Source organism: Ischnura elegans, chromosome 12, assembly GCF_921293095.1.
Source record: "Ischnura elegans chromosome 12, ioIscEleg1.1, whole genome shotgun sequence".
NCBI classification, from domain to species: domain Eukaryota; kingdom Metazoa; phylum Arthropoda; class Insecta; order Odonata; family Coenagrionidae; genus Ischnura; species Ischnura elegans.
The window spans coordinates 33,113,985-33,132,958 of record NC_060257.1 but is presented as its reverse complement, the minus strand read 5'-3'; the positions used below and the strand labels follow the sequence as shown (position 1 = coordinate 33,132,958).

The 18,974-nt window shown below is 37.9% G+C and overlaps 1 protein-coding gene across 2 annotated transcripts in view; it reads right to left on the bottom strand.

The window, feature by feature from the left end:
- Positions 1-18,974, bottom strand: part of LOC124168790 (cytoplasmic phosphatidylinositol transfer protein 1) — a 34,368-nt gene that overhangs the window by 10,425 nt on the left and 4,969 nt on the right. For both annotated transcript variants that reach the window (XR_006866986.1, XM_046547100.1), the window contains exons 6-8: positions 17,927-18,025; positions 11,578-11,781; positions 6,226-6,418 (exon numbers count right to left, since the gene is read on the bottom strand). Coding sequence is in view for 1 of the 2 variants with exons in the window: in XM_046547100.1 (XP_046403056.1) it covers positions 6,226-6,418; positions 11,578-11,781; positions 17,927-18,025 (496 nt within the window). In the remaining variant the exon portion in view is untranslated. The remainder of the gene's footprint in view (positions 1-6,225; positions 6,419-11,577; positions 11,782-17,926; positions 18,026-18,974) is intronic.

Sequence of the window (18,974 nt, the reverse complement as noted above, 5' to 3'; positions counted from 1 at the left end):
TGAAAATGGAGAGCGTCAAAGCGATATTGCGCAGAAGTTTAAACTCACGATGCCTTATTATGAATAAAGACGAAGCTAAAATATCAGTGACCTCAGCCGCACTAACTTCAACCAAGCGGTCTACACAAACGGAAAGTTCATGGTGAATCAGTACAAAAAGACGAGAGTGGTAATCGCTCCGAGACATTTAGTGAAAGCTCTGGTTGGTTCCAAAATTTAAACGGCAAGCAGGTATTTTCAGTGCGGCGATATCAGGTGAATCTGCAAGTGTTGATAGCGCAGCCACCACAACATTTTCTAATGAACTCCAAGCTGTTATTGAAAGTGGCTCCTTTCCCCCTCAACTAGATCTAGTGTTGACGAGACGATATTCTTTTGGAAAAGAATGCATTCTCGTTCATTCATTTTCAGGGAAGGAAAACCTGGGTCAGCTTTCAAGGCATTTAAAGACTTTCACGTAGCTGCTAATGACTCGGAGGACTTCAAATTAAAATGATTTATCATTCATAAACTCCGCTGGATATGAAATGGCATTTAAAGTAGCATTTTCCTGTCATTTCGATGAGCGACAAAAGGGCCTGGGTGACACAATAGTTGTTTTTAGACTAGTTTGAAAAATCGTCAACTGCCGGCAACGCATTACGATCCCCTGAGATAGCAGATGTTAGCCCACCCGCACGACAGGATGGAATTTCGAAAGCACGTAAGAATTTTTTTTAACGTGAATAAAAGTCTTTGAATGCGTGAATACTATCTTTAAAGATGTGTTAAACTATAAATATTTATAGAAATAACTTTTTCTAAGGCTTTTTATGGGAATATAGATGTTTTAGAAGAAATTCAATACCCAAGATCTATGCTACCAGGAACGCATCCCTATCTTCCCTATGTTAAAACGCTCTCGTATAACGCAAATTCGTATAGCGCAAAGACCCCAAGGAACGCATCCCTTGCGCTATACGAGACATGGGTGTACTACCTATATCTAAATTTTACAGCATTGACAGCTTCAAACAATGATTACACATTACACAAGAGAATATGTATGCATTTGGACAGGATATATGTATATCTTTAGATAATTTCAAATTGTCAACTGTGGTGATACATGATAATTTTTAAATTATAATTTAATCTTCTCCTTTTTTAACAGTAACACACGCTTCTATTGCATTCTTCCCATGCTGCTACATTTCTCATAAATTCTGTGCATATTTTTTTTCAAATATATTTTGGCCAAAACTCTTCATATAAAAAATGAGGTATTAATAATAATGATAATGTAACATAACAGTAAAGTACAACAACGAGTCCAGTAATCAGGAAAATATCAGGAATTTCTCATACTAATATAGAGGCTTAAAGAAATCAAGAATTTCCCGAAATAATCTGAAGTCCAGAAATGGTAAGTATGGTATGGTAATGTTATTTTCCACCTATTAACGTATGAGCTTCTGATACATCATTATATTTTTGTTGGACTTTTTCACAAACTTTTTTTTATAGAGTGACTTAAAACAAATCTCTATTACATATGCATATTATCTTTTAAGTCTACATATTTACTTATCCCATTGTTCAAATGACAACACAATTTCAAAATAAATTCAAATGGACTGGAAATTGAAGAACAGACTCTCCAATTTGTGTATAAAATACAATAATGAAAACATTTTTGCCTTTAAAAGTATCAAAAACTTCAGGACTTCCGTTTTCACATATTAGTAGACACCAAAAATAAACAACTAAAACATTTAACAAATACAAACTACAAGAAATGGCATAAATGTGTATCAATAAAATCTGTTTCATTAAAGCCACCTCCTTGTCTAATAATCATGTATTAAAAAATCAAATTTGTGAGTGGAACCGCAAGAATACTATTTTTTTTTAATAATGTTGGTGACAGATTTTAAGTATTGACATCAAAATACATATATAGTGTCAGCTGACACACTGACTAAGCACAACAATTGCAACGATTTGATAAAATTTATAATGAAACCCTTCAGCTGCCATGATCTCTTTTTATCTACCTATATTCAAGGAGAAGTACCTGGAATTCTTACAGGAGCTGGCCACATTTAAGTTCAAATAACCCATGTTTTGTCCTCTTAAAGGTCTAGGCAAGCTACATTAAGAATATTCAATTGCGGTTACATATATTAAATATATATGGGTATGTCTCTTTAGAAACACAATCCTGATGAATAAAATATTTCGGCCATCATTCATCGACTTCTAGAGTGTGACAGTCAGACAGGATATAGCTTTCATTTGGGGTCAAAACCAAAATATTCACTAAACCCACTCAGTGATTCAACTAAAAGATTGGAATTTACAGGTGAGGGTAGAGCTCACCCCAGACTAAGCCACAGGCAAGTGGCTTCTGCACATTCATGGGGGTCCTTTCCCTGAGCCACCTCGGACTTCAAGGATTTCATGTAGGGAGTGTCTACAAGCTTCATCCAGATTTAAACTCAGAACCCCTCAGTCAGCAGCCGAATGCCCTAATTTCTGGACTAACACATTTTATTCACTATGTAAAGCGTACAGAGAAAATAGGGTGGTTTCCTATTGTTTTTTTATTGCCTAAATCAAAAGACAATTACTCCTGGAGTATATATTTCATGCTTTTAGATTTTCAAATGACGATATCTATTTTTCGCGATCAAATGAAAAGTGAAAATTTTCAAGCGCGCGAAAACGCGATGGCGTATGAATGTTGGGAAAAGTCCGTGTGATGTCATTCTGGTTCCTACTGCCGCAAGTGAGGTGACCTTGGGGCGAGGCTGCGATTTCAATTGCGGTTGAAATTGACCATTGCCATTCGTCTAAACTGGGATTTATAAAACCAAATAATTTCTATATTATGAATACACTAATGGTGGGTAACGAATCGCAATCAATGCCTTTCGTTTTCTTTGATGAAGGAAACTACCCTGTTATTGATCATCTCGAAGCTTTAATTCATATCACCATGTAACTCTGCTTCCCTCCACTGATGGTACGAGAGACAATTTTATTTAGCTATTGTTCCCTTCCATCAAAGCTAGCTTCAGGTTAAGGTCCATGCCACAAAGTGGTATTTTTTTATTGATCTATAAATTCATTTTTGCAGGCTATCATATATCTGATAATTTACCACAGTTATGCGTAAAAGCCTCAGTATAAGTCAGCCATGGGTGAGCATTTAACAACTCCCTTAATTGAATACATAAGTTCCATATCCTGGCAAATTTATGAGAAGGATTACCCATAGTAAATGAACAAATCTGAAGATAGATCATAGAAAAACAAAATAACTTTACATACTCAATGCAACATGTCCTCAATACGTGTTAGACAATAGTGCACAACAAAGTAAATACTTTTCATGCTAATTTAACAAGGAGTACATTGTTTCACCAATGAAGTATCCATAATAGTAAAACAAATAAAAAAATACACTCGGGTTTAAACAAGAAAGGAACATTAAATGAAAGCTACTGAAAAAACACTGGACAATCACATAACCACCACACATCAAACTCACAAACTGTACAAATCTATGAGCATAAAAAAAAGAAATTTTTTACACTGAATATCATTACATGGATTTAGCTTAGTCAGTATCACAGAAACATGTGGATAAAAGGAAGTAATTCCGATGAGAAATCTTGAACGAATTGGTAGACGCATCACATCTTATGATTTCACGATGTGCAGTACCCGACACAAAAATCTTACCACCACAGTACTGAATCCTTATTTGAATACTACAGTGAAACCTCGTTCTACGTCACCCCGTTTAACGTCATTTCGCATTTTTAGACCGTCACTCGTTTATCGCACCTTCGCTTCGCGGTAATGTCAAGGCTTTTAAATTTCGCGCGAGAAAAAAATGCAAAGCGGCGGGCGTTGTGGGTTGTTCGTTTTGTGGGCGGTAATACCGTCAGTCTAAACGAAGTGTAAAACGGTGTGTTTATTGTTAATTGCGATAACGGTTTTAGCAAATTTTCTGCAAAATGAATTCTTAGGCAGGTGCGCAATGTTTTACTTGACATAATGGTTTTCAGGAACCTAAAAAGTGATTTCAAGGAATTTTTCCGTGCAGAACTCGGAGCTTTTGTCGTCACTTTTTTCGCCGTGTTCACAATAATTTTGGTTCCTGTAACTGCGACGATGTATCAGCGATGATGATGCCCAGGCGACGCTCGCCCGGTCGACCACCATAGCGTAGCCGAAAAGCAAACGCGGGAAGATACAAAAATGGAGAAGGATTTACGTCAGTGCTGCTATTGTCGTCGATGAAGACAGGAACTCGTATTTATACCATAGTTTGGCATTCCCATCGTAAAAAATGCCCCAGATATGATACGCTAAAATTTTTTCGCGTAGGAATTGTGAGGTCTAGGAGCCGATATTCACTTTTAACATTGTTTCTTATGGGATATTATGTTTCGATTAACGTCACTTCGTTTATCGTCACATTTTTCAGGAACGGTAAGTGACGTTAAACGAGGATTCACTGTATTAGAAATAACTCATTTTTTACTTGCTTATATGTACTACTACTTACAATACATTAACACACATACACATATGTAAGGGAATAGATGTACGATCGATAGAAAGAGCAATGAAGCCCACATAGAAAAAAGGAAATACATATCCTCCATGAAGGTGAAATATCCTCCTGAGAGAGGCATTTGGGCTTACCGCAATCCATAAATTATCAATGAGGAATCTAGCGATAAATCACAGCTTCGCAAACTTACACAACTAATTTTTGCTAAAGCTAATTGAGAGAAGCATTGATCCAACAACCCAACCCTCAGGAAATAATACAATAGCCAGCCTTTTACTTTTTTTCCTTCACAGCCACTTTCCTTTGCCGCCAAGGATTGAACAGTTTTTGTTCAACTCATGGGCAGAGGGGAGGAATGGGGGAGGGGCCCCAACTTGTTCAGGGCTACCAATTTATAAAAAAAAAAATCGCAGCTCAAAATGTCTTCCTCTAAAGACTTCAAAACTCATTTCATCACCCCGGAAGAAGGCCATCACTCAATGCTCAGAGCGTTTGTTTTTCTTTTCAGCTGGGGTGTCCTTCAGCGAACTTTGGTGATAATTTGGGACATGAAAAAAGTTTGCCTTCTTGGTGGTAAGATTTCTCTGTGAGGGACTTAGTACAGGACTGTGTACATTAGTGTAAGCTTTTTCAAGTCTATATCAGCTAAGGGCGATTTTGAAAGTACCAATTATCATGTTAACTTAATTTCCAGTTCACCTGATGGAATAGAACATTTTCATGCAGCAATTTATTAATTATACAGGGTGTTTTAGGAGAAATCTGCAATACTTATGGAGGTAGTATGGTAGGCTATTTTAAGCATAAGCATTTTTCGTCCATAAACATGAGGTCGCAGCTTCTTAGTTACTAAACTATGGCAATGCAAATTTTTTTGCACTTTGCAGTTATAAATATGGTTTTTCTTGGGTGTCCAGCCTTTTCAACATTTTATTTTATACTCTGGATTTTTAAGGGCATTAGATACTTAAGGTTGAATGAAAATGTGCGATTTTAATTGTTAAAAACAATCTTTGAGCTTAATTATACGAGAGCTTTGAGCAAGTATCACCAGTAAGATTAAGCAATCTCACCCATTTTGAAATTAATTGTTTCACACAAATCGCACATTTTTGTTTAACCTCAATTATTTTAGGTTCTTAAAAATTCCAAGTATTAAATAAAATTTTGAAACAACTGGATACCCAAGAAAACCGTTTTTGTGGTAACTGCAAAGTGCATCCAAAAAAATGCTTGCATTGTCATAGCTCAGTAACAAAGGAGTCGCATTCCCATATTTATAGGACTAAAAATCCTTAAAATTGTCTACCCTACCACCTCCTGAAGGATCGCAGATACCTCCTGAACCAACCTGTATATTTCTTCATAGGAGAAGACATCTAGCAATCATTAAGGCATTAACAACTTTGAAACTATGGGTACTATTGGATATTTGATGCTCATTTTTGTAAACACAGCAATGACTGCTAGATGTCTCCTCGGTTGGAAGTAGTTTGTAAATTGTAAAATGAGATTGTTGTCCCACATAATCAAGAGAGCTAAACTCAGTGAGAAAGTGAAGGTCAAGTTAACTAGATTATTGGCACTTTCAAAAACGGCCTCTGACCAAAGAAAATATAGGGAACAGATAGAAATGATTCCTGTGTAGAACTCACCTTCAACTCCTTTTTGTTCCGCAGCCTTTTCTCCTTCAGTCTCTGGCTTTGCTTTTCCCTGCGCCACTTTCTCGTTTGTCTTGCCAATCATTTCTGCCTCATAGGCCCTTACTGCACTCAGGTCCATTCCAATCCACTCATCCACCCATGCAAAAGCTTGCCTGTGGCCCAGGAGAAGCACATCTCGAACACACTTAAAAGAGCCAAAAGACAAATTATAGCATTCTTTGTCAATTATCACCACACTATCAAACCTAAATTGGCTATAAATACAGTTGAGGACCTCAAATCTGGAAAGCTTGGGACCAAAGGTTTTCTGGATTTCTGGTCTTCATGGTATTAATTAATTTATGAATGCGTTCAGGCTCTTGTGCTCAGGGATACCAACTTATAAAAAATATTGGGGGGGCCCAAACCGGGGATGCTGCCCCGGGCAATTTAATAAGCAGCGAGTTTAAAGTTTTTTAAGCATTTTAGAAGAGTCATATGATCAACATTAAAACCCTGATAACTCGAATCTTGATATCTGGACACTCCGGGGAAAATCGAAAAGCCTGAAACATTTTTTCCTCACACCCATAACGAATTGTTGAGGGGGCTCAGGCCCCCTCTGGCCCCATGGAGTCGGTGCCACTGCTTGTGCTTAATATTTGAGATCCCTATGTGTCCCTGCCTAGGTTGTTAGTGCATGTTCATAGCGTGTGCTAACTTCCTACTCCTCCCAGAACAAGGCTTGGAGAGTGGTGCCATGTGGGAACAAGTGAAAACACTACGCAGAGGAATTTTCAAACGTCCCTGATTTCTGGTTCTGGAGGTCCTCAACTGTATTTCATTTTATGATGTTTCCAAAGCCATACCATGCCAATGCGATGAAAATAATGATACCAGAGGTGTGACTCTGTAAATATTCAGCACTATGCATATATGTAGTTCACTGCTACTTCCTTGAATTAATGAATGCCAAATTCTACATGGTAGTCGAAGGGGTGTAGAATTAGTGTTTCTGAAGAAAGGAGAGTTCAAATGCCAATTTTAGCAGGAAATGTCAAACATCAAACATAGGCTTACATTGTCAACCTATACCAAACACAAGGTCATTAAATCACGTCCTCAGATATCACTTGACAGAAACCCATAGAACTCTAGAAATTACATACTAAGCAGTAAGAAAGGAATAAATGCAAACAATGAATCAGGAATCATCCACAAAAAGGTCTTGGAGAAGAACAAAAAATCAGCAAAGTGTTTACTAGTTGCTACAAATCTTAAAATGGAGGTAAGTCATCCCTAAATCTTCTATTCGTCTTCCACCTCTTGAATTTTACTTCAAAGATTGTGTGATGATTGACGACACCAGTTATTCTCCAAGAGTAGCTACACCTAGTTTTCTGAGAATGTTTTTCATTGACAACTCTTGCCCCTTTCAACTATATTCTCGATGAGAAGTCCATCATTAGCCAAATATGTATTTACCCAGTCTGCCAATTTCCACTTTTAAAACAGGAGGCTCAATATTTTTCCCCTGGTTCACCTGAAGGTCCTTTCTTTAATTATTTCAAAGGTCAGTTTCCAACAAGGAACAGTGAAAAACAGAGGAAGTGATCCTCCTGATATGTCTTCCATGGTGAGAGAGAGTCTCTGTTAAAAACTAATTTGGCGGTCATTAAGCCGGAGCAACAGAAAACATCAAGCTGCCAAAATTCTAGAACACTTTCTGTTAAATAGACTGGAATTCCAGATTACATCTTGTATCTTTATTTACTTGCCTTTAATGATGGCATGATGATGATTTTTGGAGTACCACCTACACCTCACTATTACAGAATAAAATTGAAAAAATGTTTCGTCATTCATCTTAACTCATCCTGGATACCGAAAGAAAAGAAAAAAATCTTCCTGAAACCCCACATCTACTCTCAAACCTTCCCCTCTCATTCCAATATAGTTATATAAACTCCATGGGCAATAAAGGCAGATAATTAGCCCTTACAAGGTCTCCAACATCAAGGATGAAATGATGGCTTTTAAATACTTGACGTGGGAATCAAATAAAAAGGAACATTGCTGGATATCCATGGACCATGAAATGTTTGACCAACTGATAATAATACAGTAAACTCTTGATTTTACGAAGTCAGTGGGACCGGAAAATTGGCACTTCGTAAAATCGAGTTTCGTAAATTCAAACCTTTTTCATAAGTCACGAAAAAAATGTTCGCTTTTGTTTCCTCCGCCGTTTTTTGTCTTTAGTGGTCTTATTTAAATGTTTTCGGTGGTTATTCTCGGTATAATTCATAGAAAAGGCTTTTTGCTATCGATTTATGATGTGAAAAATCGTTAAATAATTAGACCACCATAAAATTCCCATTTCTTGTTCATACTTCAACATCAACGATCGCTAAAGAAATTCCCGACCAGTTTAGAAAACGTAATCAAATAATGAAATGCAATGTTTATTATAAGAATAAACAGTAATAAATTTGTGGTTAGGAGCCAATAGCTACTATTAAGTATGCAAAAGATAGATATTTGTTTCTGACACCCACAGAATTTTAGCGGCAGCCGGCCTAACCGCCATTTATGTCGCCCTCTATCGCTCAGTGACGAGAAAAAAAGAAAAACAAGGGTCTTAGCCCGTTTCCAAAATAACCTTCGTAAGTTAATATTTCGAGTTACTTCGTATTTTCAGCAGAATGTGCTCTATTTTCACTGAGATTCAATTACGATCATAAATAACGTAGGATGTGATTATCTTCTGGCGAATATTTGAAGTAAATTCTGTTTGAAATCTCCGTCCGACTACTGTGTTCCATCATCTTCGCAGACGTTGCCATAAAAGACTTAATTCTTCATCAGGACTGTATTCTTCATACCGGGTGTGAGGTGACCTGTTCATATAGTATGTTTCTCTCCTTTTATGCCGACAGGAGCAAGGTTCCAACCGGAAAACGACAGGAGAAACATCTTACAGTATCGGAGAAATATAGATAGAAACGTTATTATCCACATTGATTGTTTTCCTACAAGAGACGTTTTATCATTTCTCAACGTGGTTAAGTATTGGTTCGCTAGCGTGAATTCCCAAAAAATGACACGCAAAAACATGTACCGTCACCTCATTTAGTTTTCGTGTTCCTTTCTCCGCCGTATTGAAAGTTAGGCAAAGGATCATTGACATAGAGAAAAGATTTTCTTAGTTTTAGCACTAAAAAATAGTCGCGCCATAATCGTAAATAAATATAGTGAGGAAAGAGCAAAGAAATTAATTTCAATTGAAAAGTCAGCTGAGAAGAAGAGAGACAATTATAAGCGCGGCACCATTTTCCCGATAGTGGAAGATTCTTCTTCCGCCTCTCTCCGGTTAATAACTTCCCCCCGTTGCAGGTAAAGATGAACCATGCCTTTCTCCACAATCGGGGAACGTTCCCAGTGGGTGGGGTGAATAATAGTGGGATGGGGATTGCCTGAGGGAAGAAGTGTGGTCAGCACAAGGACTGGTGAAGGGGGCAGGACAAAGAAGGGTGGGGAAATGGCCTTCAGCTCTGCCTCAGTCTACTTTTGGTTGGCCGTATTTTTTTTGCGACGCACACAAGCTCAGTCTCTTTAGGGAGGGAGTGAATGGGAAATGCTGGGGAAGGAGGGGTTTGGGATGCGTAAGGTGGGGATCAGCAAGATCAGCCAAAGGCGGCAGGAGGGAAGGGACGGCTTTGGTAAGACAGAACCCCAGCATGGGATAACGGGGAAGCGCGTGAGAAGAAAGTTCATGGTTAGACTTGGAAGTGCGTCTTCATTACGAGAAGCCTGAAATATAAATTGGCGGTAAATAGAGCCCAGTACTTAAGATATTTAAGTTGTTCATTCACAAAGGCCAATATATACACGAAAAGATATTATGGCGCGGATTGCATGTATCAACGTCCATTTCGGGATGTTATTAATTTCTGTTCCCATTTATAAAAGTAGCAAATAGATTTGAAAGAATGATAATCATGAATAAAAATATCTAAATCGATATCCAAACGCACATGAGCAAAATAGATGAATGTGTACATACCGATCCATCGCAAGTAATACCGCTCAAGCTTCTTCCGGTATAGGACTTTAAATCCTGGATAATGCCTTGGTCCAAGGGCTGGGACTTGCTAGTCGAGTTCGGGGGTAAAAAGAGGACTCGAACATTAGCCAATTTTAGATCTTCCACGTATTTATGAACGGTGGCATTATCCATTATTAAAACAATTTTGCTGTTCTCTCCAGCAATTTTTCTCTGTAGACGTATAACCGTTTGCTGAAAATTTTCTCGGGTCATCCAGCTGTTTTTATTTGCATGGTAAAAAACGGGGAGGGCTTCCAATTTTACATGTTTTAAGCACCGTGGCCTTTCAAATTTCCCAATGACAACGGGCTTATTTTGTCCGTGCCCGTTTGGTTGACGCACAGCCCCACAGTAACACGCACTTTACTCTTTTCCCCCCCATGGCACCTTTGCCCTTTGAAACCCAGGGTTGCGTCAGGTAATGCATTAAAAAATAGCCCAGTTTCAGGGGCCAGCGAGGGTGAGCTCGTCGAGGAAAGGGTCCCGGATTAGGGACCCTTCGAAGTGCTACGGCGAAAAGTAGTCAAGTAGTCTTCGAAGTACGTTCACAGCAGTGCAAAGGGTTAATTAGGGGTGTACGAAATACTCCGCGCGACCTTCCTGACATGTTAAACTACGAATTATTGTCGATGCTATGTTTACGAACAGACACGTAAATAGGGGCATAATGTCAGCCGCGATATTTTAACTGAACTCCTACTCCCCCTAAATTCCCACAGTGAGATTTTTGGCGACCCATTTCTCTCCAAAGTTGCATTATCATTTACGATTTCGCACTTTTGATGGACCACAGTTGGAAGCGCTGATTTTTTAGCTACTTACGCCGGCGTAACTAGTTTTGTTGACAAATTTTTCGCCGTAGTTCGTATAAACGAATGCCATTTGCTCCTAGGGACCGAGCCGAGGTTCGTAAATTCAAAAAATTTCGTATAATCGAAACTTCGTATAATCGAATAGCGCCATGTATTTAGCATAGGCTTTTCACCGGGACCGCAATATCACTTCGTATAATCGAAAACTTCGTAAAATCCTGCTTCGTAAAATCAAGAGTTTACTGTATGTACTATAATTTGATTCACGTAAATTATGAATTTTATGAGAAATAAGAGTGAAAGTTTGGATAACCCCCCTATTTTCTCATTGACGTATCCCTTTTATTAGCCCGAATAACTTTTTTGAACCAAATATGGACCACAACGTATAATGTAAATGGGTTACTACCTGTTGAATATAAAAAATGAATTTGAAAGACTTACCCTCTGAACAAATTCCTCCACTCTGGTCTGCAGACCCCAGACTTCAAATGAAACAGAGACTAGTTTGTATGAGCACATGATGGGGAGAACAGTGGGCTCCAACCATGCGTTGCCTTCTGAGAGGACACCACTATGAGGGCCCCCTCTCCACCCTTCCACTAGGGGTCCACGGCCCGTGGTAACCGATTTGAAATACCTCAAATCCTGCAGAAGATGTAAAAGAGATCAGGAAAAGCAACACAAAAACAGTCAAACCTGTTTACAACAAACTTCTTGGGACTTTGAATACTTTACTATATGGATGTATTTGTCGTAAAAAACTTAACAATTGCTAATGCAATATAAACTTAAAACTGCTTGAATGATAAAGATTATGGAATTCACCTTTAACCAAGAAGGTGCTATTGCTCAAATTCAGAAGGAAAATCTTGAAATCTGAAAACTATTTCAGTAGACCCTAGTTATTATGAAGTTCACAAGACCGAAAAACTGTAGGTTTTTAATAACGAAGTTCGTATGAACGTTTCTTTTAGGAATCATTAAAAGAAAAAAAAAACTTAATCAAAATTTCTAGTCTCTTCAATCTCCCGCACTTATAATCTTCAGAGTCAAGTGCATAATATACGCGATTAAATTATGCGCAAGTCCTCGATATATGAAAAAGATGAGTTCTGAGACCTAGCTCATTACTTGATAAATTTACACAAGGCATCGAGGAGAGTGGTTATCCAGCAGAATGCAACACTGCATCACAATCTTACGTTAACTCCGATTGTGATGAACTGATCTAGTTTGCAACGTAGCTGGAGCTGAAAGAAATCGCTGTCCGCAGGAAGAAAGAATGGACGAAACACTGCACAGTTCTTGACTTCACACCGGATTAAATGATACTTTGTTCAGATTATGCCCAAAGTGTGAGTTCCTCTACACCACGTTGTGTCGCATCGGCAAACTTTGAAGGCGCCAAATTTAAAATTTCGGGCACGCTTGAATTTTTCGAATGTTTGTATCTCTGAAAGTTCGTAAATTCAATGTGCGTAGGAAGTGGACTAACTGTACGTCCAATTTACGAGCGTTTATGTGTGGATCACTATAATTCCACAGGAATGAAGCTTATTACATGACTCTGCGTGCATATTGAAGTATCTCCTGCTGAAGAAAGAACCAAAATTGATGCTCTTGAACACAGTAAAAGAAAAGAACGTAAACTTAGATCAATGATGATAACGTAGCATAGTATGTATATATTCACCTAAATGCCGGTGTTTTCTTGCAGAACTTCATAATAAAGTTCATTTTGTTACCGCAGGGACCAGGACTGACGTTAGTAACTTTGTAATAACAAAAACTTTGTAATAACGTTTATTTTATTATAGATTGGATAGGCCTATTTGTCGGGACCAACTAATTGTTTCATAATAACAAGGACTTCTTAATAGCATTGTTCGTTATATCGAGAACCTACTGTAGTTACTACATAGTTAATTTTAACTTAACATCAATAAATCTCTCACTATCCTTGACATCATGTTATGATTGTTGCTATGGCACAATAGACGATTCATACCAACCAGTTAATGCTGGAGCAATAAATACAGTCATCACAACAAATACTAATGAAGGCCAGCCATTTTTGTGAAGTTCCCCTCTCAAAAATTGTCCTGATCCAAATGAGTTGTCTTAGAAATGTGATTATTTTGGGTCTTCAAAAATTGTAAATCAGAATAATTAAACATATTATTTCTTTAACCAATCACGGGTGACTTGCACCATACAGGGTGTAATTGGAAATATAAGGAACTCAATCCAACTGTTTTACTCTAAAGAGGTGAAAATTTATTCTGTTGAACAGATATGTTTGCTCTAAAGAGGCCTTATGGTGAGTAAAAATGCATATTGCTAATGGAAGGGAAATCAGGGCCACAATTCTTTTTGTCGATGTATTTCATTATGCAGAGATTTGATGAAAAGAGTCTTGACCTTACAGGGTTATTACAAGATCGCAAAGTGGCATTCCCTGGCCAAAATATTCATTTCCCCTAACTTTCTTATGACAATTATGTAATAATGACAAGCCTCGGACAATATGATTCATTTGCCAATACCATGTTCTAAAATGTACACCTTAAGCGAAATTGTAACTAAGTGTTATCATTACATAAATTTTTTTGTTCAGCCAACTTCCTTTATGATTCACAAATTGCCAGGGAACGAGATACAAATCATAGTTCTTCCTGGTCAATAGGAGTATCTCATGTTGCACCCAAATTTTCCACAAGAGAAACATACCAAAGCTGAGCATTAGGCATGGAATTTTGCTTCTGAAATTTGCTGGTAGTAAAAAAAACTTATTAAATATCTTTGTAGTAAGCATGAAAAACACTCTACCACTATTTTATGGCCACCGTTGGGAGGAAAATGGTGGAATTATCATTGGGAAAATATAAACAGTAATAAGCAAGCTTCTCGAAGAGATATGGAGGAGGCAGAAGGATTGGATAGAGTTAAGTACAGAACAGGTAGGGGAAGGAAGAGGATAGGATTTGTAAGTGGATTGAAAGGGGGTAAGCCTTATAGTAAATTGTTAACCTTTTCCCTACTGTACACGTATATATACGTGTGGACGTTTCCTGACCCGGGAGACGACGGGCGTATATATACGTGTGAGATTTACCCGGCCAGGAGATCGAAAGCCGTATATATACGTTGTCTAGCTCCCCCCCTTTTAGGACGGTCGTGGGTTTACGACGTCTTTGTCTCGGGACCCAACCCTTCGGGGTTTAGGATTAACCCTCGGAATCCGGGAGCAGGTACCCGGACCCTTCGTCTTTTAGAACCCCTCTCAGCAGTACGGGACAGCGGTCATTCAATTGTTTATACAGTCAATTTTCGAAATAAATATTTGTTCATTTCTCAAGAAATATACACTAAGAATTGAATTATTTGTCTTTTGAGCATCGTTTATAATTTTTAAACGAAATTCCACGACAAATATTAACTTATATCTCGAGTTATGTATAAACATCAATATGGAAATTGTTGCTGCGTTAAATGCGTTAATAATGGCCTTATAACTTCGTTTAAAATTTAACAATGCTCAGATAAAAATGAGGAATTCAATTCAAAGTCTGTAATTTGCGTGCAAGCAACAATTATCCATTTGCTAAATACATATAAGCAATACATCAGTTGACCGCGAACCAATGCCGCAGGTATGGTCGTAAACCCGGAAAGGAGCACAACTACTCTCGGAGTCCGAGATAATGCGAAGTCCCTGCGTGGAGGGGTCGAAAAAGGTTCAGCGAGACCCTTCTTAACGAATGCCCTCCAAAAATGCTCTGTACCACGAGAAAGAAGAGTCTCTTGGGGCTCAGTATAGCAGTCATGCTAAGATGAAAACTCCGCCGTCTCGAAAGGGTTAAGGGAAATACAGTTGGGAGGGAAGAGAAGCTAGGGTAATCTACAAAATGCTCCATGCAAGCCAACCTTTTTCAGTAGAATACTTGGGCATGAAAAGAAACGAGATCTTATAAAGTTGTTTCAACATACAGTAAAACCCCGTATTTACGTTACCGGAATTTACGTTTTCCCGCAAATTGCAAGTTTTTTTCTGGGTCCCGTCATATTTCCTATCTCTCCAATGTAAATAGAACCCTGTATTTACGCCGTGTTTTTTTCGTTTTCCCGCCATGTGCATCACGACGTGCCGACTAAAAAAATTTTTTTGCGTAGTAAAACAATTAATCGCGCATATCAGCCCTTAAAACTGTCTTTTGGCTTCCTTTCGCGCATTTTTATTTAAAAATCTAAGAGAAAAAGACGTAATGAGAACTATTTTCGGGAAGAATTTGAATGTGGCGGGACAGAACGCCACTAACGTCGGAAAGTTGAACTACGTCATCTTGTTTTCTGCCAGCGGCGAAAAGATTCACGATATGAAAGTATGGTGTATTGAGCAATCGAGCTATGTATTAATTATAACGCAAGAACTCCTGAAGGAATGTGTGACAATAATCATGTAGTCGATAATTTGATACGAGAGTTTGAAAGGAAACCAGACGTGATAAATGCCGGAACTATATAACTTGACCGACAACTGGGATCATTTGCGCTGGCTTCATTCAACAGTTGCGTAGCAATTATGGGTTAATTAAATACTTAAAAAACATATTTAAACTTGAATTATCCCATTCAAATAGCAGTGTATCGCAAACTATTGTAACTTTAAAAAATTATGAAGTCCCATGACAGTTTGTACTACGCACTCGATCGCCGAGGAGTAGGTCAGATAAACGGACATTTTTAATTGACGAGAAAATGAAACGAGATAGTTGATTCCCACACCGGAACCCGCATCGATTCAAACGCTGGCGACTCGAATGTTGGGACTGGCATTCCGTTCGGATTCCCAGTCGCAACATACAATACCGTGGTGAAAAATCGCGATGCCATTGTAAAATATGCAAACCAGTGCGGACATTTATCAAAAAAGAGATTATATGTGAAGAATGCCAGGTAAGAATAAATAGAACGAATTCTAAAAGAGTAGTTTTTAGGTGCAAGATCATCAAATGTCCCAGCAAATGGTGTCATCTAAAGGCCTGTTTGCATAGTACATTAACCCGTACAAGTTAATGTCTAAATTATGAACACGAAAATGCACCATGTATTCACCCAACTTGTGCGTATATGCACGAACAGAAAATAGAACCTGTTCAAATTTGGTTCATGCATTCATAGTCGGATTTAGGGGAAGGGGACGTGCCCCCCCAGATGCTTAAAAAAAAAGACAAAATTTGAATACGGTTATCATAGGAAGATCTATGGGGGAGGGGGGGGGGCACGTGCCCTCCCATACGCTTAAAAATATGCAAGATTTTTAATACGGTCCGGTTATCATTGCGTTCGTTTTGTATAACGTGGTATCATTGTGCCCCCCCCCCCCCACTCCAGATCAAAATCCTGGATACGGCATATTCCTTGTGCCCCCCAGAAAGAAATCCTGGATCGGCCCCTGATGGTCATCATTATGTTCACTTTGTTTTGTGTATTACTCAAGGAGGCTCAATCATTTAATTCAATAAGAATAACTTTGATATAAAAATAAAGAGAATTTTGTAAAGTCATTGTTAAATCTTGTTTTTAATCTCAATTAAGACAAGATCTTTTGCCTGTCAGGCCCTCTGTGCCCCTCCCAGAAAAAAATCCTGGATCTGCCCCTGTCTACATTCATACATGTCCCGTTCCGGTCCACAAAAATCATTCATGCAAGCAGAAATTAACTCGTAAGTGTTAATGTATCGTGTAAACAGGCCCAAAGCCCCTTGAGAAAAAGTATTTCCCCACAAGATTGGGAATCGAAGATTCCACGGAATCTATAATGGTTGGTTGGACAGATTCAAAAATAGGTACAGTCTTGTATATAAGATGGTGAGTGGTGAAAGCAAAGATGTTAACATAGAGACAGCAACTCAGTGGAAAGAATCTGAATATATTAGAGTTCTGGAAGGTTACAGCCCAAAAGATGTTTTCAGTGCAGACAAAACAGGATTATTTTTTAACTTTTTGCTGCAAGCAAAAACACTGTGCTTCAGAGGGAAACAGTGTTATGGAATAATGCTTAGTGAACAATTAAAAAATTAACATTTCCAAAGCCAGTATATGAATAAAAGTGAAAATTCTCTATTTCCCACGATTTGCATTTTCCCGCAATTTACACTTTTTTTCTTGGGTCCCTAGAAAAGTGTAAATAAGGGGTTTTACTGTATTTACCTAGTGAAATGGCTAGTTTTCCACCTTCTTTTCACTTACAGTGTAATTTTTATAGCATTGTATAGGTAAATGAATCATATTGCCCACTGCTTGTCATTATTACCCACTCTAGGTCAACACTGCCAGCATGTAAGGGAAAGGAGGGAAGACCCATGGGACTGAGGAGTCTCGCGCGAATCAAGAAACATGCGGCATGTCTGGTGGCAGGAAGATGGGGGGCATGCGGCAGGCACCTTTGAGAAAGCGTTTCCGCATGAAGGAATCAAGATATGTCAAAACGGTGGAAAATTTTGTCCATAGGGATCTAAAGTGTCATGTTTACCCAAGGAAGCATTTTATCCAGGTCGAAAAACTCAACATTAAAAATAACTACATTCAGGCCCTATAGGTGCCTCAAGCGTGGCTATCCGGCATCACACGAACCTGAAACTATTATATAATTCTTTTCTCAGTTATACCCACATTTTGAGACCACGAATTCTTAAATTGGATCATTTCTGAAAAATAAGTGCCAGCCTACTGCCACATTATTGCAACATCGCAGAGGAAAACTGAGGTCAAACACAAATCCACTCACCTCTTCTTCCTTATAGTTACGAGGGTTGACTTCATCATACACAATATCCACAAAGTCCACACTGAGATCCTTCAACTCTGAAGCAGGTACACCTAAAACCTAAAATAATAACATGAGTATTACACCAAAGACGAGAACTGCAAATTTACAGGTAAATACATACATCTCCAAGTATTAATGAGAAAATAAGCTTAAGAGTGATTTAAATCATTTATCACTGATATCTAATAACACTGCATGACAAAATTTTTAAATAAAACAGTAGGTGCACAGGCAGTCGCAAAAAAGTAATACATAGGAAATAAAATTATAAATATATGGTCTACAACAGAAACTCTGCACAAAAGAAGTCAGCTATTAGAGATTAAAAAATTAATAACTATTTAGAGGTCATCACCAAAAAATTGCAATCAAACTTAAAGTACACAGACAGATGAACTAAACCTTAAAATGTTGTACGGCTCAGTTCAGCCGTATGGTTCAGTTCAGTACATAAATTGAAAGACAAATTCTTCAAAATTGAAGAATCCACCTTTCGATCCAATTTTTATTTTGACATTTCATTATCCAACAGAATTTTTATACAGTGGAAAAAAATGAATCATAGCTAAACTGACCATATTTTTTCCAAGACTTATAAAATAAACATATGTTTGTAATGCCACCCTCATTTGAATAGCAGACTAGGGCAGAGAGGGATTACAGACCATGTAAAGGAAAATTTTTAATTATTTCAACAACATGAAAGTGAAAAGTATTAAATCAAATTCATCTAAATCATCTAAAAAATATCACTGACAATTTACCCAAATTATGTTTTTGCATTAATTCTACTCGTAAAAGAAGAATTGAAAGATTTCTTGTGAATTTTGATTTTCATTCATCGAGTCTAAATCTTTTAATAAGTGGGTAGTGCTAATTTTTTTTTATTTGATAGGCATAACGTACTCAAAATTTCTTGTTGAGATCATATGATCTTGTGATAGAGCAGCCCACTTAATGCAGTCAATCCCTTAACCTAATAATTATTCCCATTCTGAAATAGATC